This window comes from Salvelinus fontinalis, chromosome 36 (genome assembly GCF_029448725.1).
Source record: "Salvelinus fontinalis isolate EN_2023a chromosome 36, ASM2944872v1, whole genome shotgun sequence".
In the NCBI taxonomy this organism is placed as follows: Eukaryota; Metazoa; Chordata; class Actinopteri; order Salmoniformes; family Salmonidae; genus Salvelinus; species Salvelinus fontinalis.
This window is the reverse complement of record NC_074700.1, coordinates 20,827,641-20,855,324: the sequence shown is the minus strand read 5'-3', so window position 1 is coordinate 20,855,324 and position 27,684 is coordinate 20,827,641. Positions and strand designations below refer to the sequence as shown.

Sequence of the window (27,684 nt, the reverse complement as noted above, 5' to 3'; positions counted from 1 at the left end):
GTAGTGCGTACAGCCCAGCACATCACCGGAGCCAAGCTTCCTACCATTCATGACATCTATACCAGGCGGTGTCAGAGGAAGGCCCTAAAAATGGTCAAAGACTACAGCCACCCTAGTCATTGACTGTTCTTTCTGCTACCGCACGGCAAGCGGTACCGGAGCGCCAAGTCTAGGTCCAAGAGGCTTCTTAATAGCTTCTACCCCCAAGTCATAAGCCTCCTGAACATCTAATCAAATGGCTACCCAGACTATTTGCATTGTCCCCCCTTCATTCTTTTCCGCTGCTGCTCTCTGTTTATTATCTATGCATAGTCACTTTAACTCTACCTACATGTGCATATTACCTCAATTACCTCGACTAACGTGTTCCCCCGCACATTGACTCTGTACCGGAACCCCCTGTATATAGCCTTGCTACTGTTATTTTACTGCTGCTCTTTAATTATTTTTACTTATCTATTTTTTACTTAACACTTATTTTTCTTAAAACTGCATTGTTGGTTAAGGGCTTGTAAGTAAAACATTTCACTGTAAGGTCTACACCTGCGCATGTGACAAATAACATTTGATTTGATTTAATTTCATTTGTGTTGTTGAGACAGCTGCATAACATTGGGAGGAGAGGAGGGAGTGGAGAGGAGGGTGGAGAGGAGACGGGAAGGAGGGAGAGAGGGGAGAGTGTCTGGTGTGTTTGTTTTCTTGAGGAAGTGGCAGCTAGGGGGTGTGTCCCTGCTCCGCTGTGATTGGGAGTGACATCACAACATCCTGCCTGACCTACTTAAAGCGAGGCAGTCACTATGACATCAGGGCTGTCTTTCACTGGCCCTCTCTCTCTCTCTCTCTCTCTCTGTCTCTGTCTGTCTCTGTCTCTGTCTCTGTCTCTCTCTCTCTCTGTCTCTGTCTCTGTCTCTGTCTCTGTCTCTCTCAATCTCAATCTCTCTCTTCGTCTCCCTGGCTCTGTTAATCTCTCTTTTTTCACATATCTGTCCCTATCGCTGCTTTGCACCCTCTCTTGCTCCCACCTCCCTCTCTCTCTCTGTGCCCCTTCTCTCTTTTTCACTCTCTCTCTCTGATCCTTTCTCTCTTGCTCCCACCTCTCTCTCTCTCTGATCCTTTCTCTCTTGCTCCCACCTCCCTCTCTCTCTATGCCTCTCTCTCTCTCTGTGCCCCTTCTCTCTTTTTCACTCTCTCTGATCCTTTCTCTCTTGCTCCCACCTCTCTCTCTCTCTGATCCTTTCTCTCTTGCTCCCACCTCCCTCTCTCTCTATGCCTCTCTCTCTCTCTGTGCCCCTTCTCTCTTTTTCACTCTCTCTGATCCTTTCTCTCTTGCTCCCAGTACGGGTGCGTGGGTAAAATCACTGGGGATGCCAGGGAAAAAAGCCATATTACAACCTCTGTGTTGTGATAATTGTGTTGTTTGCTCTGTAACCTGTTAGTTCATATGCCTTGACACCGTGATATAGAGTATAGGCCTAAAGGCAGAGACAATAAGAAGACACAGTTTAATAACAAAACCAGAGAGCAACCTCTGTCCGGTGAAGTCCACAAAGAATATTGCATGTAACAAACAGTTACATGAGCAAGCAAGTTTCCGAGATTTTCGGGCCACTAAACAACTACTGATTTCGAACCACAGAGATTTACCGAAAAGTCGCAAAGAAAACAGGAGGTGCCACCACTATTCCAGCACCATTTCAACATAATCAATCCCCTATGCTTACTCCAGTAACAACTAAAAGATACAAAAAACAGTTTAGCCCAGTCAACGTAAGCTAAATATGATGTGGCTGTCCATAGTTCTGACTGCGCGCGTGTGCATGTAGAAAAAACATCTGACTCACCCTACTTGTAGAGAAACGCCAATGCCATCCTCCTCTTTCATGTTGACGAAACGGTCCGTCACTCTGTCATCAGTACATGCTTTTATTTGTTGTTGTCCTCTGCTACCTGGCTAAAATGTTTGCTCGCTGGCCTAACTTCCATTCATGGGCAATCTTAGCTAGTTAACATTAGCCTTCTACATCTAGCTACATATTGAACTTCCATCCTCTCAGGCCAGGGGCACAATGTATGAATTAATGGTTGGATCAGAATCGCCGTTATAATCATTGGCCGCTACGGAGAATGAAGTAAAACCACAAGTCTAAATCCCTATCTCCACCCCTTGGCTAATTTAGGCATGGGATGATTTTAGCTGGCCAGCTAGCCACTAAAGGACAACACAATGACATGAAAAATTCAAGTTGTTTCTGCCAATGACGTCCGCTCTCAATGCGATTTGATAGGAGTGACACCAAATCCAAACTGGCTTCACTTAACACTCATTTTTGGTGCGCCAGGACCATTCACAGTTGAGCTCACTCAGTTTAGCTCAACGCTGATTTGGCTATTATATTATTTTTTTTATCATGGGAGGCCAAATGCTCGCTGGCTTCACTTGAATTCAATGCTACGGGTGGCAACAATGTCATACTCTTTTGGACCAGACAGCATCAGATAGACGGCCTACACATACAGATACAGAGGGGGAGCTGTTTCACTCGTTTGGATGCTTTCTCCGGTGAGATATATTCAGCCTCTTGCGAAATTAAGGAAAATTATCAAACACAGAGAGATGAAAGATAAATCATTTTTAGCTTTTTTTCTTGGTCAATTCTTTGGGGAAGCCTGACTTCCCTTGTCATGAATACATGTCACTGCTTGCTCCCACCATCCCTCTGTCTCTGCCCCCCCCCTCTCTCTCTCTCTGTTTCCACCCTTCGTTCATCTCTCCTCCCCCTCTCTGATGGCTCTGTATAGGTCTGTGTGTCTCTGTCCTGTATGTATGTATGTATGTATGTATGTTGCAACATAACATCATGCATGACCTACTTAAAGCAGAGGCAGTCACCATGCTCCTTTCACTGCCTCTCTCTCTCCCTCTTTCCCAATCTATCTCTCCCTCTTTCACAATCTCTCTCTCTGTCCCTCCCTCCGTCTTTTCCTCTCCCTAGCTCTATTCTCTTTTTTTTTGTTAATCTCTCTTTTTTCACCCTCTAACTCTGTTCCTATCAGGTGCTTTGCTCTCTCTACTGCCCCCACCCTCCCTCTCTCTACTGCCCCCACCCTCCCTCTCTCTACTGCCCCCACACTCTCTCTCTCTACTGCCCCCACCCTCTCTCTCTCTACTGCCCCCACCCTCTCTCTCTCTCTCTACTGCCCCACCGTCTCCCTCTCTCTACTGCCCCACCGTCTCCCTCTCTCTACTGCCCCACCGTCTCCCTCTCTCTACTGCCCCACCGTCTCCCTCTCGCTACTGCCCCACCGTCTCCCTCTCTCTACTGCCCCACCGTCTCCCTCTCTCTACTGCCCCACCGTCTCCCTCTCTCTACTGCCCCACTGTCTCCCTCTCTCTACTGCCCCACTGTCTCCCTCTCTCTACTGCCCCACCGTCTCCCTCTCTCTACTGCCCCACCGTCTCCCTCTCTCTACTGCCCCACCGTCTCCCTCTCTCTACTGCCCCACCGTCTCCCTCTCTCTACTGCCCCACCGTCTCCCTCTCTTTACTGCCCCACCGTCTCCCTCTCTCTACTGCCCCACCGTCTCCCTCTCTCTACTGCCCCACCGTCTCCCTCTCTCTACTGCCCCACCGTCTCCCTCTCTCTACTGCCCCACCGTCTCCCTCTCTCTACTGCCCTACCGTCTCCCTCTCTCTACTGCCCCACCGTCTCCCTCTCTCTACTGCCCCACCGTCTCCCTCTCTCTACTGCCCCACCGTCTCCCTCTCTCTACTGCCCCACCGTCTCCCTCTCTCTACTGCCCCACCGTCTCCCTCTCTCTACTGCCCCACCGTCTCCCTCTCTCTACTGCCCCACCGTCTCCCTCTCTCTACTGCCCCACCGTCTCCCTCTCTCTACTGCCCCACCGTCTCCCTCTCTCTACTGCCCCACCGTCTCCCTCTCTCTACTGCCCCACTGTCTCCCTCTCTCTACTGCCCCACCGTCTCCCTCTCTCTACTGCCCCACCGTCTCCCTCTCTCTACTGCCCCACCGTCTCCCTCTCTCTACTGCCCCACCGTCTCCCTCTCTCTACTGCCCCACCGTCTCCCTCTCTCTACTGCCCCACCGTCTCCCTCTCTCTACTGCCCCACCGTCTCCCTCTCTCTACTGCCCCACCGTCTCCCTCTCTCTACTGCCCCACCGTCTCCCTCTCTCTACTGCCCCACCGTCTCCCTCTCTCTACTGCCCCACCGTCTCTCTCTCTCTACTGCCCCACCGTCTCCCTCTCTCTACTGCCCCACCGTCTCCCTCTCTCTACTGCCCCACTGTCTCCCTCTCTCTACTGCCCCACCGTCTCCCTCTCTCTACTGCCCCAACGTCTCTCTCTCTCTACTGCCCCCACCCTCCCTCTCTCTACTGCCCCCACCCTCCCTCTCTCTACTGCCCCCACCCTCCCTCTCTACTGCCCCCCACCCTCTCTCTCTCTACTGCCCCCCACCCTCTCTCTACTGCCCCCCACCCTCCCTCTCTCTACTGACCCCACACTCTCTCTCTCTACTGCCCCCACCCTCTCTCTCTCTACTGCCCCAACGTCTCTCTCTCTCTACTGCCCCAACGTCTCTCTCTCTCTACTGCCCCCACCCTCTCTCTCTACTGCCCCAACGTCTCTCTCTCTCTACTGCCCCAACGTCTCCCTCTCTCTACTGCCCCACCGTCTCCCTCTCTCTACTGCCCCACTGTCTCCCTCTCTCTACTGCCCCACCGTCTCCCTCTCTCTACTGCCCCAACGTCTCTCTCTCTCTACTGCCCCCACCCTCCCTCTCTCTACTGCCCCCACCCTCCCTCTCTCTACTGCCCCCACCCTCCCTCTCTACTGCCCCCCACCCTCTCTCTCTCTACTGCCCCCCACCCTCTCTCTACTGCCCCCCACCCTCCCTCTCTCTACTGACCCCACACTCTCTCTCTCTACTGCCCCCACCCTCTCTCTCTCTACTGCCCCAACGTCTCTCTCTCTCTACTGCCCCAACGTCTCTCTCTCTCTACGGCCCCCACCCTCCCTCTCTCTACTGCCCCCACCCTCTCTCTCTACTGCCCCCCACACTCTCTCTCTCTACTGCCCCCACCGTCTCCCTCTCTCTACTGCCCCCACCCTCCCTCTCTCTACTACCCCAACGTCTCCCGCTCTCTACTACCCCCACCCTCTCTCTACTGCCCCTACCCTCTCTCTCTACTGCCCCCCACCCTCTCTCTCTACTGCCCCTACCCTCTCTCTCTACTGCCCCCCACCTTCTCTCTCTCTACTGCCCCCACTGTCTCCCTCTCTACTGCCCCCCACCCTCTCTCTCTCTACTGCCCCCACCCTCTCTCTCTACTGCCCCTACCCTCTCTCTCTACTGCCCCTACCCTCTCTCTCTACTGCCCCCACCCTCTCTCTCTGTCCCCCTCTCTCTCTACTGTCCCCCACCCTCTCTCTCTCTACTGCCCCCCACCCTCTCTCTCTCTACTGCCCCCACCCTCTCTCTCTGTCCCCCTCTCTCTCTCTACTGTCCCCCACCCTCTCTCTCTCTACTGTCCCACACCCTCTCTCTCTCTACTGTCCCACACCCTCTCTCTCTCTCTACTGCCCCCACCCTCTCTCTCTGTCCCCCCCCTCTCTCTACTGCCCCAACCCTCTCTCTCTACTGCCCCCACCCTCCGTCTCTCTCTGTCCCCCTCCCTCTCTCTCTACTGCCCCAACGTCTCCCGCTCTCTACTGCCCCCACCCTCCCCCTCTACTGCCCCCACCCTCTCTCTCTCTACTGCCCCTACCCTCTCTCTCTACTGCCCCAACGTCTCTCTCTCTCTACTGCCCCCACTGTCTCCCTCTCTCTACTGCCCCTACCCTCTCTCTCTACTGCCCCACACCCTCTCTCTCTACTGCCCCACACCCTCTCTCTCTACTGCCCCCCACCCTCTCTCTCTCTCTACTGCCCCTACCCTCTCTCTCTACTGCCCCACACCCTCTCTCTCTACTGCCCCACACCCTCTCTCTCTACTGCCCCCCACCCTCTCTCTCTCTCTACTGCCCCCACCCTCCGTCTCTCTCTGTCCCCCTCCCTCTCTCTCTACTGCCCCAACGTCTCCCGCTCTCTACTGCCCCCACCCTCCCCCTCTACTGCCCCCACCCTCTCTCTCTCTACTGCCCCTACCCTCTCTCTCTACTGCCCCAACGTCTCTCTCTCTCTACTGCCCCCACTGTCTCCCTCTCTCTACTGCCCCTACCCTCTCTCTCTACTGCCCCACACCCTCTCTCTCTACTGCCCCCCACCCTCTCTCTCTCTACTGTCCCCCACCCTCTCTCTCTCTACTGTCCCCCACCCTCTCTCTCTCTACTGCCCCCCACCCTCTCTCTCTCTACTGCCCCCACCCTCTCTCTCTATCCCCCTCTCTCTCTCTACTGCCCCCACCCTCTCTCTCTACTGCCCCCACCCTCCGTCTCTCTCTGTCCCCCTCTCTCCCTCTCTCTGTCCCACTCCCTCTCTCTCTGTCCCCCCTCTCTCTCTACTGCTCCCTACCCTCACCCATCCTCTCTCTGTCCCCCTCTCTCTCTACTGCCCCCTACCCCCACCCTCCCTCTCTCTCTGTCCCCCTCTCTCTCTATTTTTCACTCTCGCTCTGTTCCTTTCTCTCTTGCTTCCTCAGAACAGGACCATCCGGTAAGATCCGTGGGGGTATGGTGTGTCTCTTTGTCAACAAAGACTGGTGCGCAATCTCTAATATAAAGGAAGCCTTGAGGTTCTGCTCGCCTGAATTAGAAAACCTCATGATAAGCTATAGACCATACTATTTACCAATATAGTTTCATCTATATTTTTCGTAGCTGTCTATTTACCACCACAAACCGATGCTAGCACTAAGACCGCACTCAACAAGCTGTATAGGGTCATAAGCAAACAAGAAAATGCTCATCCAGAGGCAGGGCTCCTAGTGGCTGGTGATTTTAACACAGGAAAACTGAAATCCGTTTTACCCCAATTCTACCAGCATGTCACCTGTGCAACTAGTCACCTTTACTCCAAAAACAGAGACGCATACAAAGCTCTCCCTCGGCCTCCATTTGCAAATCTGACCATAACTCTATCCTCCTGATTCCTGCTTACAAGCAAAACCTCAAACAGGAAGTACCAGTGACACGCTCAATACGAAGTGGTCCAATGAAGTGGATGCTAAGCAACAGGACTGTTTTGATAGCACAGACTAGAATATGTTCCAGGATTAATCCGATGGCTTCATTGATAAGTGCATTGATGGCATCGTCCCCACAGTGACAGTGCATACATATCCCAACCAGAAGCCATGGATTACAGGGAACATCCATACTGACCTAAAGGCTAGAGCTGCCGCTTTCATGGAGCGGGACACAAATCCGGACACTTATAAGAAATCCTGCAACGCCCTCTGATGAACCACCAAACAGGCAGAACCTAAATACAGGACTAAGATCGAATCCTATTACACTGGCTCTGATGCTTGTCGGATGTGGCATGGTTTGCAAACTATCACGGATTACAAAGGGAAACCCATCCGAGAGCTGCCCAATGACGCAAGCCTACCAGACGAGCTAAATTATTTTATGGTCGCTTCAAGGCAAACAGCACTGAACCTTGCATGAGAGCACCAGCTGTTCCGTAGCCGATGCGAGTAAGACTTTTAAACAGGTTAACATTCCGAAGGCCGCAGGGCCAGACGGATTACCAGGATGCGTATTCAGAGCATGCGCTGATCAGCTGGCAAGTGTCTTCATTGACATTTTCAACCTCTCGCTGACCCAGTCTATAATACCTACATATTTCAAGCAGACCACCATAGTCCATGTGCCCAAGAACGCCAAGGTAAACTGTCTAAGTGACTACCGCCTCGTAGCACTCACATCTGTAGCCATGAAACGCTTTGAAAGGCAGGTCATGGCTCACATCAACACTATCATCCCAGAAACCCTGGACCCATTCCAAATTGCATACCTCCCAAACAGATCCACAGATGACGCAATCTCTTTTAAACTCCACACTGCCCTTTCACACCTGGAGAAGAGAAACACCTATATGAGAATGCTGTTCATTGAGTACAGCTCAGCGTTCAACACCATAGTGCCCTCCAAACTCATCATTAAGCTAAGGTCCCTGGGATGGAACACCTCCCTCTGCAACTGGATCCTGAACTTCCTGATGGGCCGTCGCCAGGTGATGAAGGTAGGCAACAACACATCCGCCATACTGACCCTCGACATTGGGGCACCCTTGGGAGTGCATGCATGCTTAGACCCCTCCTGTACTCCCTGTTCACCCACGACTTCGTGGCCGCGCACAACTCCAACACCATCATTAAGTTTTCTGATGACACGACGGTGGTGGGCCTGATCACCAACAACCATGAGACAGCCTATAGAGAGGTTAGAGACCTGGAAGTGTGGTGCCAGGACAACAACCTCTCCCTCAACGTGAGCTAGACAAAGGAGCTTATCGTTGACTACAGGAAATGGAGGGCTGAACACGCCCCCATTCACATCGACGGGTCTGTAGTGGAGACGGTTGAGAACTTCAGGTTCCTCAGTTTCCACATAGCTAAGGACCTATCTTGGTCCAAACACACTAACACAGTTGTGAAGAAGGATACGGCAAAGCCTATTCCCCCTCAAGAGGGTGAAAAGATTTGGCATGGGCCCTCAGATTCTCAAAAAGTTCTACAGCTGCACCATTGAGAGCATCCTGACTGGTTGCATCACCTCTTGGTATGGCAACTGCTCGGCATCCGACCGCAAGGCGCTTCAGAGGGTAGTGTGTACGGCCCAGTACATCACTGGGGTTGAACTCTCTGCCATCAGGGCTTCTATACCAGGCAGTGTCAGAGAAAGGGCCAAACATTTTCAAAGACTCCAGCAACCCAAGTCATAGACTGTTCTCTTTGCTTTCGCACGGCAAATGGTACCGGAGCGCTAAGTATGTAAGGCTCCTGAACAGCTTCTACCCACAAGCCATCAGACTGCTAAATAGCTGGTTGGACGTACTGCCAAATTCTCTAAAACAACATTGGAGGCGGCTTATGGTAGAGAAATTAACATTAAATTCTCTGGCAACAGCTTTGGTGGACATTCCTTCAGTCAGCATGCCAATTGCATACTCCCTCAAAACTTGAGACATCTGTTGCATTGTGTTGTGTGACAAAACTAAAAAAAATTGAGTGACCTTTTATTGTCCCTAGCACAAGGTGCACCTGTGTAAAGATCATGCTGTTCAATTAGCTTCTTGATATGCCACATGTCAGGTGGATGGATTATCTTGGCAAAGGATAAATGCTCACTAACAGGGATTTAAACAAATGTGTGCACACAATTTGAGAGTACTAAGCTTTTTGTGCTAATGGAACATTTCTGGGATCTTTTATTTCAGCTCATATGGGACCAACACAAATAGTTACCTGGACTATCTGCATGTACCCTTTTTGCACTAACTCGTTTTGACTCTATTCATAGATGCAGGACTCTTTTCCTCTCTCTTGCCAACCCCACAGCCCCAGACACACACATGCCAATACCATATTTTCAACAGATTAAATATATATTGATGCATGCTGGAAGCTCATTGACATAATCCTATTATTTTCCAAAAATTGGTTTACTACACTGTAGCTTGCAAATTCTGTGTACACATCTATTCATGAAATCCACTTTATTTATGTTTTTTTTCACAAGACGATTCCTGGTAGTGGTCCTAAGTGGTGTAGTGGATTATGTTATACAGGGATATTCCTGATTGACTATCTATTCTCTCTCACTTTCTCTCTCTCTGGTACTAATCTGGAACAACACTCAGTATTGTTTGACCTCAACAATGGCTCAGGAGGGCAAAAGAGAGCGAGAACGTGCTAATGACAGAGAGGGCGTATGGAGGGAGGAATATAAAAACGAGTCTGCAAGGGACAGCATCAAGGAAAGAGGGAAAAAGACAGATATAGCTAATCCTCTCCCTCCCTGCACATCTTCAAAGGGAAAGAAAAGGCAGGAAACAAAACAACCCTAAGCACCAGCTCCACCTCTTCTCTCCTCCTTTCTCTAAGACTGCACTTTTACAGACAGACTCCCTTGTCTTCTTCCCTCTCTCTTTTCTTGTAACGTGTCCCTCTCTCCCTCCCTTCTGTCCCCCTCGACATGTTTCTCTCCCTCCCTTCTGTCCCTCTCGACCTGTTCCTCTCCCTCCCTTCTGTCCCTCTCGACCTGTTCCTCTCCTCTCCCTCCCTTCTGTCCCTCTCGACCTGGTCCTCTCCTCTCCCTCCCTTCTGTCCCTCTCGACCTGTTCCTCTCCTCTCCCTCCCTTCTGTCCCTCTCGACCTGTTCCTCTCCCTCCCTTCTGTCCCTCTCGACCTGTTCCTCTCCTCTCCCTCCCTTCTGTCCCTCTCGACCTGGTCCTCTCCTCTCCCTCCCTTCTGTCCCTCTCGACCTGGTCCTCTCCTCTCCCTCCCTTCTGTCCCTCTCGACCTGTTCCTCTCCCTCCCTTTCTTCTGTCCGTCTCGACCTGTTCCTCTCCTCTCCTCTCCCTCCCTTCTGTCCCTCTCAACCTGTTCCTCTCCTCTCCCTCCCTTCTGTCCCTCTCGACATGTTTCTCTCCTCTCCCTCCCCGCCTCCCTTCTGTCCCCCTCTACATGGTCCTCTCCCTCCCTTCTGTCCCTCTCGACCTGTTCATCTCCCTCCCTTTCTTCTGTCCCCCTCGACCTGTACCTCTCCCTCCCTCCCTTTCTTCTGTCCCACTCGACCTGTTCGTCACCTCTCCCTCCCTTCTGTCCCCCTCAACCTGTTCCTCTCCCTCCCTCCCTTCTGTCCCTCTCTACATGTTCCTCTCCCTCCCTTCTGTCCCCCTCGACATGTTCCTCTCCCTCCCTTCTGTCCCTCTCGACCTGTGCCTCTCCCTCCCTTTCTTCTGTCCCCCTCGAACTGATCGTCTCCTCTCCCTCTCTTCTGTCCCCCTCAACCTGTTCCTCTCCCTCCCTTCTGTCCCCCTCGACCTGTTCCTCTCCCTCCCTTCTGTCCCCCTCGACCTGTTCCTCTCCCTCCCTTCTGTCCCCCTCGACCTGTTCCTCTCCCTCCCTTCTGTCCCCCTCTACATGTGCCTCTCCCCCCCTTCTGTCCCCCTCTACATGTTCCTCTCCCTCCCTTCTGTCCCCCTCTACATGTTCCTCTCCCTCCCTTCGCCCTCTACATGTTCCTCTCCCTCCCTTCTGTCCCTCTCTACATGTTCCTCTCCCTCCCTTCTGTCCCCCTCTACATGTTCCTCTCCCTCCCTTCTGTCCCCCTCTACATTTTGCTCTCCCTCCCTTCTGTCCCCCTCTACATGTACCTCTCCCTCCCTTCTGTCCCCCTCTACATTTGCCTCTCCCCCCTACTGTCCCCCTCTACATGTTCCTCTCCCCCCCTACTGTCCCCCTCGACATGTTCCTCTCCCTCCCTTCTGTCCCTCTCGACCTGTGCCTCTCCCTCCCTTTCTTCTGTCCCCCTCGAACTGATCGTCTCCTCTCCCTCTCTTCTGTCCCCCTCAACCTGTTCCTCTCCCTCCCTTCTGTCCCCCTCGACCTGTTCCTCTCCCTCCCTTCTGTCCCCCTCGACCTGTTCCTCTCCCTCCCTTCTGTCCCCCTCTACATGTGCCTCTCCCCCCCTTCTGTCCCCCTCTACATGTTCCTCTCCCTCCCTTCTGTCCCCCTCTACATGTTCCTCTCCCTCCCTTCGCCCTCTACATGTTCCTCTCCCTCCCTTCTGTCCCTCTCTACATGTTCCTCTCCCTCCCTTCTGTCCCCCTCTACATGTTCCTCTCCCTCCCTTCTGTCCCCCTCTACATTTTGCTCTCCCTCCCTTCTGTCCCCCTCTACATGTACCTCTCCCTCCCTTCTGTCCCCCTCTACATTTGCCTCTCCCCCCTACTGTCCCCCTCTACATGTTCCTCTCCCCCCCTACTGTCCCCCTCTACATGTTCCTCTCCCTCCCTTCTGTCCCCCTCTACATTTGCCTCTCCCTCCCTTCTGTCCCCCTCTACATGTTCCTCTCCCACCCTTCTGTCCCCCTCTACATGTTCCTCTCCCTCCCTTCTGTCCCCCTCTACATTTGCCTCTCCCTCCCTTCTGTCCCCCTCTACATTTTCCTCTCCGTCCCTTCTGTCTCCCTCTACATTTGCCTCTCCTTCCCTTCTGTCCCCCTCTACATGTTCCTCTGTCCCCCTCTACATTTGCCTCTCCCCCCCTTCTGTCCCCCTCTACATGTTCCTCTCCCTCCCTTCTGTCCCCCTCTACATTTGCCTCTCCCTCCCTTCTGTCCCCCTCTACATTTGCCTCTCCCTCCCTTCTGTCCCCCTCTACATGTTCCTCTCCCTCCCTTCTGTCCCCCTCTACATGTTCCTCTCCCTCCCTTCTGTCCCCCTCTACATTTTCCTTTCCCTCCCTTCTGTCCCCCTCTACATGTTCCTCTCCCTCCCTTCTGTCCCCCTCGACCTGTTCCCCCCCCTCCCTTCTGTCCCTCTCTACATGTTCCTCTCCCTCCCTTCCCCCTCTACATGTTCCTCTCCCTCCCTTCCCCCTCTACATGTTCCTCTCCCTCCCTTCCCCCTCGACCTGTTCCTCTCCCTCCCTTCTGTCCCTCTCTACATTTCTCTCCCTCCCTTCCCCCTCGACCTGTTCCTCTCCCTCCCTTCTGTCCCCCTCAACCTGTTCCTCTCCTCTCACCACTGTTTTTTTTCTCTTCTGGAGTTCTCTTCTAATTGACATTCAGTGCAGCTCTGGGGCTAGTCTCAGGGCAACCACAGCACAATACCATTCTCAAACACAAATTACACACACACGCACACGTACACACACAAGAATACACACACGCACGCATGGACACGTGCACACACAATAATACACACACACGCATGCATGGACACGTATACACACAATAATACACACACACACGCACGCATGGACACGTGCACACACAATAATACACACACACGCATGCATGGACACGTACACACACAATAATACACACACACACGCATGCATGGACACGTACACACACAAGAATACACAGACGCACATGCATGCACGGGCACATATACACACTTCCCAGTGGGAGACATTGATAAATGGGTTTACAGCTCCATCTCTCCATCTCTTCTCCTCTTTCTGTCGCTCCCTGTCCCATGACCCCCCTGTTGCTCCTCTTTCATCTCTCTCTTCTCTCACACCCTTCGCATCCCCCTCTCTTCTCATCTCCCACTCTCTTTTAGCCACAATGACCTCTCTTCAGGTTACATTCTATCATTTAACTTGGATGGAAAGCTACTGTGGATGGTAGCTGACTCTATAGCCACTCCTATCACTCATATTTTTAATCTGAGCCTAGAGGAAAGGCTTTGTCCTCAGGTCTGGAGGGAAGCCAAAGTAATTCCGCTACCCAAGAGCGGTAAAGTGGCCTTTACTGGTTCTAACAGCAGACCTATAAGCTTGCTGCCAGCTCTTAGCAAACTGTTGGAAAAAATGGTGTTTGACCAAATACAATCCTATTTCTCTGTAAACAAATTAACAACAGACTTTCAGCATGGTTATAGAGAAGGGCACTCAACATGTACTGCACTGACACAAATGACTGATGATTGGTTGAATGAAATTGATAATAAGAAGATTGTGGGAGATGTACTGTTAGATTTCAGTGCAGCCTTTGATATTATTGACCATAACCTGTTGTTGAGAGAACATATGTGTTATGGCTTTTTGACCTCTGCCATATTGTGGATTCTGAGCTATATATCTAATAGAACTCAAATGGTTTGGTTGGAAGTTTCTCTAATGTCAAACATGTAAAGTGTGGTGTACCACAGGGCAGCTCTCTAGGCCCTCTACTCTTTTCTATTTTTTACCAGTGACCTGCCACTGGCATTAAACAAAGCATGTGTGTCCATGTATGCTGATGATTCAACAATATACACATCAGCAACCACAGATAATGAAGTCACTGAAACCTTTAACAAAGAGTTGCAGTCTGTTTTGGAATGGGTCGCCAGTAATAAACTGGTCCTGAACATCTCTAAAACTAAGAGCATTGTATTTGGTACAAATCATTCCTTAAATTCTAGACCTCAGCAGAATCTGGTAATGAATGGTGTGGCTGTTGAACAAGTTGAGGAGACTAAATTACTTGGCGTTACTTTATATTGTAAACTGTCATGGTCAAAACATATAGATTCAATGGTTGTAAAGATGGGGAGAGGTCTGGCCGTAATAAAAAGATGCTCTGCTTTTTTGACACCACACTCCAAAAAGCAAGTTTTGTCGGCTCTAGTTGTGTCTTATCTTGATTATTGTCCAGTCATGTGGTCCAGTGCTGCAAGGAAAGACCTAGTTAAGCTGCAGCTGGCACAGAACAGAGCGGCACGTCTTGCTCTTCATTGTAATCAGAGGGCTGATATAAATACTATGCCAGTCTCTCTTGGCTAAGACTTGAGGAGAGACTGACTGCATCACTTCTTGTTTTTATAAGAAACAGTGTGTTGTAAATCCCAAATTGTTTGCATTGTCAACTTACACACAGCTCTGACACACACACTTATCCCACCAGACATGCCACCAGGGGTCTTTTCACAGTCCCCAAATCCAGAACAAATTCAAGAAATTGTACAGTATTATATAGAGCCCTAATTGTATGGAACTTCCATCTCATATTGCTCAAATAAACAGCAAACCTGTTTTCAAAAAAACAGAAAGCAACACCTCGAGGCACAACGCCTCTCCCCTATTTGACCTAGATAGTTTGACCTAGATAGTTTGTGTGTGTGCATTGATATGTAGGCTATGGGTGCCTTTAAAAAACATGTATGTAGTTCTGTCTTTGAGCAGTTCTTGTCTATTGATGTTCTGTATTATATCATTCTGTATTATGTTTCATGTTTTCTGTGGACCCCAAGAAGAGTAGCTGCTGCTTTTGCAACAGCCAATGGGGATCCTAATAAAATACCAAATACCATTGAACTATTCCTTCCTCCCAACCAACCACCTGATACTGAATGTTGTCTAGTGGTTACCATCTCCACCTCCCAACCAACCACCTGATACTGAATGTTGTCTAGTGGTTACCATCTCCACCTCCCAACCAACCACCTGATACTGAATGTTGACTAGTGGTTACCATCTCCACCTCCCAACCAACCACCTGATACTGAATGTTGTCTAGTGGTTACCATCTCCACCTCCCAACCAACCACCTGATACTGAATGTTGACTAGTACTAAATCAAATGTATTTATAAAGCCCTTCTTACATCAGCTTATATCTCAAAGTGCTGTACAGAAACCCAGCCTAAAACCCCAAACAGCAAGCAATGCAGGTGTAGAAGCACAGTGGCTACCAAAAACTCCCTAGAAAGCCCAGAACCAAGGAAGAAGCCAGGCTATGAGGGGTGGCCAGTAACCATTTCCAGAATCTCCAAGGTAATCTGGTTTACCAGCTGGCTCTATCCCCGAACCTATATGCGGTAGCAATTGAGACTGGTAACGATGTTATCGCCAAGGATTTGAACTTATCTTTAATTATTATAATCCAATATAAAGATAACTGACAAAATAAAGGAAACACCAACAAAGTGTCTTAGTGTGTTGGGCCATCAGATCAGCTTAAATGCACCTCGGCATATATTCTAAAAATGTCAAACTATTGGATGCGACACCATTCTTCCATGAGAAATTCCCTAATTTGGTCTATTGTTGATGGTGGAAAACAGACTCAGACACCACTCCAGAATCTCCGGGAAGTGTTCACGTCGGTTGAGAGCTGATGAGACACACACACAGTCCTCCCTATGCCCCTTTGATACCCATCTTTCAAAGTCACTAAGATCTTTTCTTCTACTCAGAATAATGGGCAACTGGGCATTTTTATTTATGACCCTAAGCATGATGGGATGTTAATTACCTCAGGAACCACACCTGTGTGGAAGAATCTGCTTTCAATATACTTTATATCCCTCATTTACTCAAGTTTTTACCTGTATAAGTACTATGTGTCAGATACTGCGTGTTTTAACCCTTCACTTCTGCTCAGATGTCTGTGCCATTCTCAGAAAGGTCAGCATAGCTGAGGAATTCCTCTGGAAGAGAGCTCTGCTTATTCAGGCTGGTCTCAGACTAGACGTAACATAGTAAATGAAAATACGGGACACTCAAATTCGTATGAAATGTTGCGTTTGGTATGGTTACATAAGGCAAAAACAAAAGGAGGGTGGCTAGTCGGGGTAGCATTTGAGATAATTAGCAACTACTTAATACTTTTTAGCATGTTAGCGAACCCTTCCAATAACCCCTAGCCTTGCTAATGTTAGCCACTTAACACTAGCTTTGGCCACCTAGTCAAAATTAGCTAAGAAAATATTTGTAACATATCATGCAACATGGATGGACATTCACAAATTATTACATGCCACACCAAACGTAACAAAATATTACACTAATTTCAGTTTAGAGAATTTCAATTTGCTATGTTACTTCTACCCCTGAGACCAGGTTGGCTTATTCTGAGCGGTGCTGAGGGAAGCAGTTCTGGCTTATTTCGGGCATTAAGGACCTGACAAGACACATTCTCCTGGAAGGGGAACACAAGCAGTTAACCACTAGTTTACCATGTATTTTGATTTACCATGTCTTATGTTAATGCCATATTTGCCTGAGTAGTTTTAATCTGTTAACCTATAATTAGCAGAAACATGCACCATACACACACATCTTGATTACAAACAGCTCAAAGACATTCTGGCCTGGAGCATTCCCACTTGGAAGTTTTTAATTCACAAGCACAGTCCAAGTAATGGTCAACTGAAATCACACGGCAACCGAGACAAACACACCAACATGGATAACGTCCATTACAGAACTCAAGGTTATACTAAGTCAAACTCTATTTCCTGACACAAATAAGTAAGCTAAAAAAGAAACAAGCAAAACCATTCAGGGCAAAGAAAACGGCATACATTAGACAATCCTGGCATGAAGTCTTCCTATACATGTCTGTTTCATTGTTTTCCATTTTTATAATATGTAAATTGTAAAATCTTCCAACTCCAGCACCACATTTCACGGTAGCCTAGGTGTGTAAAAATGTCATTGCACAGTGCCACCTGCTGGTGGACACAGCAGGTGCCAAGATCCTCCAGTCCAGTGGTTTTAAAACCTCTCGGGACCCCCAGATGTTTCACAATGTTGTGGAGCCCTGAACTAACTCGCCTGATTGTCCTAGTCAAGAGCTTGATGATTAGTTGAATCAGGTGTGCTAGCTGTGGAATAGATCAAAAACATGGAACGACTGGGGGTCTCTGAGGAGAGGTTTGAGATCCACTGTATCCGGACTAGTACAACTAGAATAAAACTATTTTTCAAGATACATACGATATACATAAAGAAAATCTTTGATCGGGGGCCAAATAATTAGCCTGGTCCACCATCCTGACTGCTGCGCACGCTCTCTCAATTCAATTCATTTCAATTCACAAATAATGTAAATGAAGAGTTCAGGATGGCCGTATGAGGCTACAAACTAATACATCGGAGAGAAATCCAAAGAGGAGAAAAGACAGATATTTGCTTGACATTACTGGTAGAGTGTTACTGAAAGTGTAGGTGAGCACACGTTCAGAATGGTACAGTATATAGTGGAAATGTCCATATGAATACGGAGTTCAGTAGGAACAGCTTTCCATGTACTGCATGTGTGTTGCTATGTAATTATACACATTTCCTTTTGTGTATGTCAGGGAGTGTGTGTGTGTGTGTGTGTGTGTGTGTGTGTGTGTGTGTGTGTGTGTGTGTGTGTGTGTGAACAGACAATCTTGCGGTGTTTAAGAGTCGTCTCCGTTGGCGCTATCTCCATCATCCTCACCTTCCTCCTCTTCATCGTCATCTTCCCTTCCCCGACTCTTCACCTGCAGAGAACATTCAATAACCTGATTTTAGACAGATTCCCAAAATGGCACCCTATTCCCTATATAGTGCACTACTTTCTACCAGGACCTAGTCATAATTAGCGTACTATATAGGAAATAAGGGTGCCCTTTGGGATACACTTCAAACTCCTTTCTATTCTGCTCCTTTCCCTCTCAAGTGTCCCCTCAAGTACTGATCTCGCCTCTCCTAAATCTCCGCCCCCTCAGTTTGCTCCGCTCTCTAATCCCACGCTCACCTCCTCCTCCTCCTCCAGTAGGTCTCCCTCCTCCTCTTCTGAGTCATTGAGCAGCTGGCTCTCCCTCTCCCTCTTCAAGCTCTCCTCCTTCTTTCCTCCGCAGTGGAGAGGAGACACCTCCCCGAGTTCCGGCTTCCCACTACTCTTCATGTCTGGAGAGTGAGGGGGATGGGAGGGAGAGGTTTATTGATAAACAAAAATGTGTTGTTTCATACCTAATGTTTGAAAATGCAGTGGGCAACAAAGTGTACTTCCTCACTAGTGTCTGTCCCGTCCTACCTAACTTCTTGGTGTGGTCCTTCTCCATGCGTTCCAGACTCTCCAGCAGGTAGTCCACCTTGTGTTTGATTTGGGTCAGCTCTCTCTTGATGGTCTGCAGGTCATCTGCCTTCACTGGGTTAGAGAGAGGGGATAGAAAGAATCAGAGGCATACATTAACAGTAGGTATGGATTTCACTTCCATATAATGAACATGGATTCATGTGTCTACAGGGTAAATGACCAGAGTCAATTACAGAGTTAGTAAGTGTGTGGTTATATTGTGTGTAGTGGAGCTTGCAATACCAGCATTGTGGGTTTGATTCACGGGACCACCCATACGTAAATATCCCAGCATTGTGGGTTTGATTCACGGGACCACCCATACGTAAATATCCCAGCATTGTGGGTTTGATTCACGGGACCACCCATACGTAAATATCCCAGCATTGTGGGTTTGATTCACGGGACCACCCATACGTAAATATCCCAGCATTGTGGGTTTGATTCACGGGACCACCCATACGTAAATATCCCAGCATTGTGGGTTTGATTCACGGGACCACCCATACGTAAATATCCCAGCATTGCGGGTTTGATTCACGGGACCACCCATACGTAAATATCCCAGCATTGCGGGTTTGATTCACGGGACCACCCATACGTAAATATCCCAGCATTGCGGGTTTGATTCACGGGACCACCCATACGTAAATATCCCAGCATTGCGGGTTTGATTCACGGGACCACCCATACGTAAATATCCCAGCATTGTGGGTTTGATTCACAGGACCACCTATATGTAAATACACATGCAAGCATGAGTAAGTCGCTTTGGATTAAAGCATCTGCTAAAATGGCAAATATTATCATATACTCAAGAGTATAAACTACATTAGGAACACCTGCTCTTTCCATGCCATAGACTGACCAGGTGAAATCCCTTATTGATGTCACTTGTTAAATCCACTTCAATCAGTGTAGATGAAGGGGAGGAGACGAGTTAAAGAAGGATTTTTAAACCTTGAGACATGGATTGTGTGTGTGGGCCTTTCAGAGGGTGAATGAGCAAGACAAAAGATTTGGGTGCCTTTAAACAGGGTATGGTAGTAGGTGCCAGGCGCAACGGTTTGTGTCAAACTGCAACGCTGCTGGGTTTTTCATGCTCAATAGTTTCCCCGTGTGTATCAAGAATGGTCCACCCACCAAAGGACATTCAGCCAACTTGACAACTGTGGGAAGCATTGGAATAAACACGGGCCAGCATCCCTGTAGAACGCTTTTCAACGTTCAACGTAAAGTCCATGCCCTGACGAATTGATGCTGTTCTGAGTGCAAGGGGGGGGGGGGGTGCAACTCAATATTAGGAGGGTGTTTGTGATGTCTGGTATACTCAGTGTATATCGTCACTGTGGGAAGTGTCAAAAGCATCTGTAATTCCATGTGTGTGTGGGGTACTGACTGTTGCGTGAGCTGGAGACCCTGCTCTGGCTGCTCCTGGAGGATGAGAAGTTGGTCTTGGTGCGTCGGCTGCCCCCTGCTCCTCCACCTCCTCTTCCTCCACCGCCTCCACTCAAACTGACCCGGGGCCGCTTGGAGGGGATCACCGCACGGGACAGGGGGGGAGGAGGCGGAGGGGGCACGCGGGACTGGTACGGGTACATCCTACAACAGCAAAAAAAAACAGGAAAAAAATCATTCTTTATCCCTTTGTCAGTACAGGAGGTGGCAACCGAGAAAGGAAGACTCACCGGTCATAGTAATCTCTCTGGAAGTCATATTCCATATCAAATGAAGAACTGAGGAAGAAAGCAAAAAGAAAGGGAGAGATAGAAACAAAAGAGAGAGAGTGAGACAGCACAGTTGGAACAGTAGATTGCATAGTTCAACATTTACATGTATTTATTTTTATACAAAGAGGATTGACTGGAGCACTTGGTAAAGATCTAATTTAAATTCACACCTGTACATATCTCCCGCAGAGCGCTTCACAGTCTTCAATCTCTGATGCTTCGGTTCACAAGCAAGGTTAATGTCTGTGAGAGGGGAGGGAGGGAGGGGGGGGGGGCAAAGAGCAGAGAAAGAAGGAGCGTCATATCCAAATGACCACATCTACTATGCCTTCAGAAGAAGGGAAACCTATTGGAGGTAAAGGGAAGACATTGAAGGAGCAGAAAACACGGCCCAGGTTCTTACCCAGCACCTGTCCTACGATCATCCTCCCATCCTCGCCCCCTACGGCGGCCCGGGCATTCCTCTCGTTGGCGTACTGGACAAAGGCGAACCCCTTGTGCACGGAGCAGCCCACTATCTTGCCGTACTTGCTGAAGATAAAGAAGGTTTCGTTATTGCCCAATGTACAACGAATGGAAGGTTGTCTTCTGCTTCATCCCAACCCCTCCATAGAAACATGTACACAGGGGCTGGAGAGGTGGGAGCAGAGATTAGCCATAGTACTAGGCTTGCGAAATTCCGGTAACTTTCAAAGTTTTTCAGTAATCGTGATTAGACGATTGCAGATTTCCTGCTTATTCCCTCCTGATTCTGGAAAATGTTCCAACCAGAATAAAAAATTATATACACTGAACAAAAATATAAAACGCAACATGTAAAGTTTTGGTCCCATGTTTAATGAGCTGAAATAAAATATACCATACATTTTCCATATGCAGAAAAGCTTATTTCTCTCAAAATGTTTAGCACAAATTTGTTTACATCCCTGCTAGTGAGCATTTCTACCATGCCAAGATAATCCATCCACCTGACAGGTGTGGCATATCAAGAAGCTGATTAAACAGCATGATCATTACACATGTGCACCTTGTGCTGGGGACAATAAAAGGCCACTAAAATGTGCAGTCGTCACAACACAATGCCGCAGATGTCTCAAGTTGACGTAGCGTGCAATTGGCATGCCGACTGCAGGAATGTCTACCAGAGCCGTTGCCAAAGAATTTAATGTTAATTTCTCTACCATAAGCTGCCTCTAACGTCATTTTAGAGAATTTCTGTCTGTAATAAAAGCTCTTTGTGAAAAATAAAAAAAATCATTCTGATTGCCTGGGCCTGGCTCCCCAGTGGGTGGGCCTGGCTGCCAAGTGGGTGGGCCTATGGCTGCACAGTCATCTAAAATCTATAGATTAGGGCCTAATTTATTTATTTATATTGACTGATTTCCTTATATGAACTGTAACTCAATAAAATCTCTGAAAATGTTTCATGTTGCATTTATATTTTTGTTCAGTAATATATATATATATATATATATATATATATATATATATATATATATATATATATATATATATATATATATATATATATAAATAAAAGGGGAATTTTAGAGAAAGTTACTGGAATTGTGCAACCCTGCATAGTACTGTCCATGCTCCCGACCTGAAGATGGCCTCCACGTCTGCCTTGGTGACCAGGAGAGTGTTGAGGTTCCCGATGAAGACCCGGGAGTTGAGGGAGCGAGGGTCCGTCTTGTTGGTAACGTTGCCAGCCATCAAGCTACTGGTGGTGGGACACCGGTGTTTATGAGAAGGGGATGAAAGGAGAAGAGCGGGGAAACAGAGGGGAGAGAGAGAGATATATATAAGCTGAGTGTGTGGATATGAGTGTCTGTGACCATGTGCCTGTTTGGGGATGCTTTTCAACATAAACTGGACCCGATTTCAGTGTGTGTGTGTGTGTGTGTGTGTGTCTATACACAGACACACAGTTGTTTAAAACAAGCATCCCCTTCATTGTGTATGTAGGTAATTTTGGGTGATGGCTCACAGTACATGGTGATTGTATAGGTGGACTTTCATGTGCCTATAATCTAATGTAATTATTTTGTTCACAGGAAGGTGGGGGTTGTCATTGTCACATACACGTTTGTCAACAGCCATTTTGTAAAGACTTCAGGGTTTAAAGCCTTCTGTTCCTACATCTATAGAACATATAGGCAGGGTTGAAATAGCCAGAACTCACTCCATATTGCCTGTACCCTGGACGGTCGTGGTCTGCCTGCCTGCCTACCTGTTTCTGTTGGAGAGAAGAGTGTCATTATTGGTAATCCGAGCCGGAGCTCAGCAATGCATTGTGGGAGATGTATTGCATCTACAGGGAGGGGCGATGTCTCTAGAATGAGAAAAGTCTCCAGAAGTTCAGTATTTCTTGTTTTTGGATCAGTGCTGCCCCCATGAGGTACTTGAGGGGAAAAAATATACCACACGCATAAAAAACAAAAGTTGTGGCGGTAAAGGAAGAAGTAGCACCCCCAAAAACCTGTTGGACAAATAGTATTATCATAACAAACAAGACTTAGCATGACAAAGTACCTGAGCATACTGCAGTCATTAGATACACAAACAATATAATCCACGGCTGGCATGACAACAGAGACGCTAAATAACAGAATGACTGCATCCCATGCCACCCTATACAACACATAACACACCATAGGGGCTCAGACGGCTCCAGTCAAAAGTAGTGACCTTGAGAATAGACTGCTATTTGGGATACATCCAATAGTATATTAGCTACCACGTGTACTCTTGACGCAGGACTTCTCATTAATGTCTGTGAACTACCTTAACAGGAAGTGATTTAAGTCACTGGCTTTCATCATTAGGCATTTTTGTGGTAAATCGAATCAGTCCCAATTGGCACCCTATACCCTATATAGTGCACTACTTCTAACCAGGGCCCATAGGGCTACGGTCAAACGTAGTGCACTTTACAGGGAACATATAGGGTGTCATTTGGGACGTAACCAAGGGATATGTTATTAGTGGTGTGGGGAGGACATTCTCAAATGTCTGTCTTTGTAAATCCCAAAGCAGAGCCCCTCGTGGCTTGTGTCCACTTTCATAATGATAAAAATAGAAGGCTCCACAGCGTGGACACACATTTCAGATTAGACTGCCGTGTTGGGTCTGGGTGTCTATCCAAACGCTTAATGCACTTTTCAGTTAGTGATTTTGGCTAGGATGTGTTGTCACGTCTGGCCAGTTGACAAGGCTGGGTTAGTATCTACCAGCGTCGATGAGGGGAGAACGCAGGCAGGTCATGTGACCCTAGTAAGAGGTGATATAACACGCACAGCTGTGACTATTATGGGCTGGAGAGGGACATAATCCTAGAGTCCCAATAATCTCTCCTTTCTCCTGAAGTGTGCCGTTGTTCCCCACAAATATATAAAGCATTGTATTGGCAAAGGCATAGGCCAGTGAGAGTTCCACTACATTTATTATTTGAGTCATTTCCTTTCAAGAGGAAGAGATAATTGGGACATGGCCCTAGTCTGGTTGATTCCAAACTGAAAGGTGGTACTACACGTTGTTGGTTGTGATATTGGGTGGGGGGGGGGAAATCAATTGTTACATATCAGAACATTATTTTTGACAATAGTCTACAGTTTTGACAACATTGCAATATAATTTGTGCTAGTTGGCTGTACCAAAACGACGCTATTTTTCCTTTGTCCCTCTACAGAAGACATGGTGACCAATATGTTTGGAACATCGAATCGCAATAAAATCACAGCATTTAAAAATCGCAAAACAAACCGAATCGTGAGAAGAAAAAATCCCCATACATAACTTATTGGCACCTGTATGGTGATATCGTATCGTGAGGTCCCTAGCCTTATTGGTGATACTATAATGCAGTCAGACTCATAGTTCCCCTCACTTCCCATTTAGATATTTTTTACAAGAAGTGAAAAGACACACCACATGTGGAATTGTTTAAGAGCGCAGAACAGTTTAGGTTTATATTCAAGGCTTTCATTGGTGTGTGTGTGTTGTGCTTCAACATTTGTCACGTATGCCAACATCTCCAGTTAACAAGTAAGTAGTTAGGTCAGTATTTCTCAACTCCTGGTAAGTTGGGGGATCCAGTTTCTCAGCAGCCCCTTCGATGGTTACCCGTCACCGATTTTGTCAGTTACAGTGCCTTCAGAAAGTATTCATACTTATTACACATGTTGTGTTACAGCCTGAATTCTAAATCAAACATTCTCATCCATCTCCACACAACATAATGACAAAGTGATAACATGTTTTTAGACATGTTTTCTTAATTGATATCTCATTTACATAAGTATTGTCAACCCGGAGTCAAAACTTTGTAGAAGCACCTTTAGCAGTGACTACAGCTGTGTCTTTCTGGGTAAGTCTAAGATTGGGCAACATTTGACCATTATTCATTAAGCTCCAACCATTTTCAGGTCTTGCCATTCTTTTTGACTTAAATCTATTTAAAAACTGTAAATTGGCCACTGTCTCCTTGGTAAACAACTCCAGTGCAGATTTGGCCTTGCGTTTTAGGTTATTGTCCTATTGAAAGGTTAATTCATTTCCCAGTGTCTGATTGAAAGCGGACTAAACCAGGTTTTCCTCTAGGATCTTGCATGGATGCATAAAAAAAAATAAAAAAATTGTACACGATTCCTTCTTGTCACTCCGTCAATTAGGTTGGTGTTGTGGAGTAACTACAATGTTGTTGATCCATTCTACTATCACAGCTATTCAATTATGTAACTAACTCTTTTAAAGTCACCATTAGCAAATCGCTGAGCGGTTTCCTTCCTCTTTGGAAACTGAGTTAGGAAGGACGCCTGTATCTTTGTAGTGACTGGGTGTATTGACACGCCATACAAAGTGTAATTATTAACTTCACCATTCTCAAAGGGATATTCAATGTCTGTTTTATTTATTTTTTATCTTTCTTTGCGAGGCATTGGAAAAACCCTAATCTTTGTGGTTGAATCCGTTTGAAATTCACTGCTTGACTGAGGGACCTTACAGATAATTGTTTGTGTGGGGTACAGAGGGGAGATAATCACCCAAAATAAAGTAGAACACTATTATTGCACACAGTCAGTACATTTTTACTCCTGAACTTATTTAGGTTTGCCATAACAATGGGGTTGAATACATTTCAGCTTTTCATTTGATTAAATTTATAAAAATTCCATTACAAATAATCGCAATGACATTATGGGGCATTGTGTGTCAGCCAGTGATTTATTTAAAAAATTCAATAATCTAATTTTAAATTCAGGTTGTGTAACAACAAAATATGGAAAAAGTCAAGAGGTGTGAATACTTTCTGAAGGTGACCAATTTCTTCTTTTTTTAAATCAAGAAAAACAAGTGGGAAAGTAGGGGTTCAATGTGAAATGCAAACTACTAGGCTACTCAAAACTACAAAAACAAATGGACAGTAGTGATAGGCTATCACAACACAAAAGCAGCAGAAAACTACTTGCTTTAGGGATTTCCAAAAGGAGAAAAAAAGGCTACTTCACAAAGGCAGAAAGAAAAAACTAAACTAGATTCAAAATCGATGTCAACGTGGAGGTGGAAAAAAAACAGGAGACCAACTTACGATTTGTCGCTGCTCAAAAAAGATGCCTCAAAAACTAAAAAAGGGAAACAAAAAAATGTAAATTAGAAGAGAACACCTGTAATATTGAACTGAACCCATAATCAGAGGCTACTAACTATGCTAATGATATAAGATTTAAAAACAAATCATTGATTGTGTTAGTGGCCAAATACATGTATAGGCTAAGTGGTAACCATCTGTACATAATGTGGTGTGGGGTCAGGTGCACACCTCTTAAACTGTGCCAAGACCACGTTAGACACATATTCCTTTCCTTCAAGACTTCTGGCCCTGTACTCACAAAGCATCTCAGAGTAGCTGTGCTGATCTAGGATCAGTTTTAAATGACGATGACTGGATGGGAGGGGGGGGACCTGATCCTAGACCACCACTAGTCAGAGACGCTTTGTGAATGTGGGCCCAGACCAGCAGGACTTGATTAAAACGATGGAAAAAAACTATTCAGTCCAACTAGTCAGTTTTCTGTCTTGAAGGGAAGGAAGCCACTTGAGAGAATTAGGACACAACCGGTAGGTCTACTAGTTAGGGCTTGTAAATAAAAAGGTCTGGGTAAGGCCTACAGAGATGAGGTGATCAACAACAAAAAAAAACAAAAAAACTGTATCCACTGGTGCAAAATCAACTCCCTGAAACATTCATAGTAACAGTGCATCTTCACATCATCAATGCATACCAACACTGCCTTAAGCACAGGAGATTTCCTACTTAAGAAGCTTTGTTCACCGATCAGTTCTAGTAGGCCTAATGGACGTTGATCACATAGAAGTCTGACCACAACTATTTCAACAGGCTACACATTTGAATAATGTTCAATAAAAGCACAAATTATGGATGCATGAAATCTCATTCTGCACAATATTTTAATTATTCATATCACAAAATGCAATGCCAGGGTAGTCTATTTCTCGATTTAACAAATGTCTTTGCTTACACAATACACCGTATTGTGTGTATTCCAGTGCAAACGAACGCCCACTTTCACTCTTCATAGTGAAAAAAGATAATGCCTCAGAAATTACGTCATTGTTTCGAGAAATAGGGCTAATGCAGCGAGCACTGTTGCGAACCTCAAAAATAAGAAAGCCAAAAAGAAAACGTTGGAAATATTTCTGAGCAGTCAACTTCAACAACCGAAATTCATGTTACAGGGTCTTAAAATGAAAAGGTTGAACAGTATAAAAACCCTTTTAAAAACGTCATTCCTGGGAGGGGAAAAGACGACCATGATGTTGACCACATACTACTAGGCCTAATCATTTGTCCAGTCAGATTGGAAACAACCTTCGATCTTTCTTCACATAAAAATATTACCATAAAACACACAAAATGCTCTTATGGTAAACTTGGAAAAATGAAGGTTCAAAAGTCCTAATTCGAAAAGTAAAGCAAAAAAAATTACCGCTGTGTAGAGAGCTAACCAATACTAGTCACGCGCAGCCTGTTTTCCACCCGTCGCTGCAACAAAATGCACGCCTTTAAAAGCCAACACAAATTCAGAGAATGCAGTCAGAAAAATCCATTAAAAACAAAAAATAAAAAGTCCGAAAGAGATCAGCTCAAAGTAAAAAAAAAAAAATAGGAAAAAAAAAGAAAAATTCTGAAAAATGTTCTCGATTCAAAATACTCACCAGGAGCTCAATTATTGAAAAATGAGTGCAATTTCGACGTTGTGTTGGTTGATGTCTTATATGATCCGTTTCCAATTCAGTAGGCTGATTGTACTGTACCTTGAACCAGTTAACACGAAATGGCGCTGTGGCTACGCATAGCAGTATGTTCACTCCTTATCCGGAATACTGGTATCTTATTGGATCTACTCAGGAGAACG

The 27,684-nt window shown here is 47.0% G+C and overlaps 2 protein-coding genes across 11 annotated transcripts in view; both read right to left on the bottom strand.

The window, feature by feature from the left end:
- The window catches only part of LOC129835476 (uncharacterized), a 267,196-nt gene that overhangs the window by 199,834 nt on the left and 39,678 nt on the right, over positions 1–27,684 (bottom strand). The gene's annotated exons all lie outside the window — the stretch shown is intronic.
- LOC129835708 (heterogeneous nuclear ribonucleoprotein C-like) lies at positions 16,770–27,631 on the bottom strand. 10 transcript variants are annotated; one of them, XM_055901462.1, is made up of 11 exons: positions 27,256–27,631; positions 25,836–25,869; positions 22,431–22,484; positions 21,849–21,968; positions 20,649–20,776; positions 20,416–20,488; positions 20,204–20,251; positions 19,915–20,117; positions 18,474–18,587; positions 18,195–18,346; positions 16,770–17,937 (listed from the first exon to the last, which is right to left on the bottom strand). In XM_055901462.1, the coding sequence occupies exons 3-11, from the start codon at positions 22,433–22,435 to the stop codon at positions 17,854–17,856; spliced, it is 927 nt and encodes a 308-aa protein (XP_055757437.1). In that variant the 5' UTR covers positions 22,436–22,484; positions 25,836–25,869; positions 27,256–27,631; the 3' UTR covers positions 16,770–17,853. The 10 variants fall into 10 exon arrangements, with proteins under 10 accessions (XP_055757437.1, XP_055757436.1, XP_055757442.1 ...); XM_055901461.1 differs by having other exon boundaries at positions 27,485–27,631; XM_055901467.1 differs by lacking the exon at positions 27,256–27,631 and adding an exon at positions 26,788–26,844.

Coding starts and splice junctions, on each gene's coding strand:
- LOC129835708 (XM_055901460.1), bottom strand. CDS start 26,845: ATGAAGAGTGAAAGTGGGCGTTCGTTTGCACTGGAATACACACAATAC. Junction 20,489..20,648: donor GATCGTAGGACAGGTGCTGG/GTAAGAACCTGG, acceptor CCCCTCTCACAG/ACATTAACCTTGCTTGTGAA. Junction 18,588..19,914: donor GGTCTCCAGCTCACGCAACA/GTCAGTACCCCA, acceptor TCTCTAACCCAG/TGAAGGCAGATGACCTGCAG.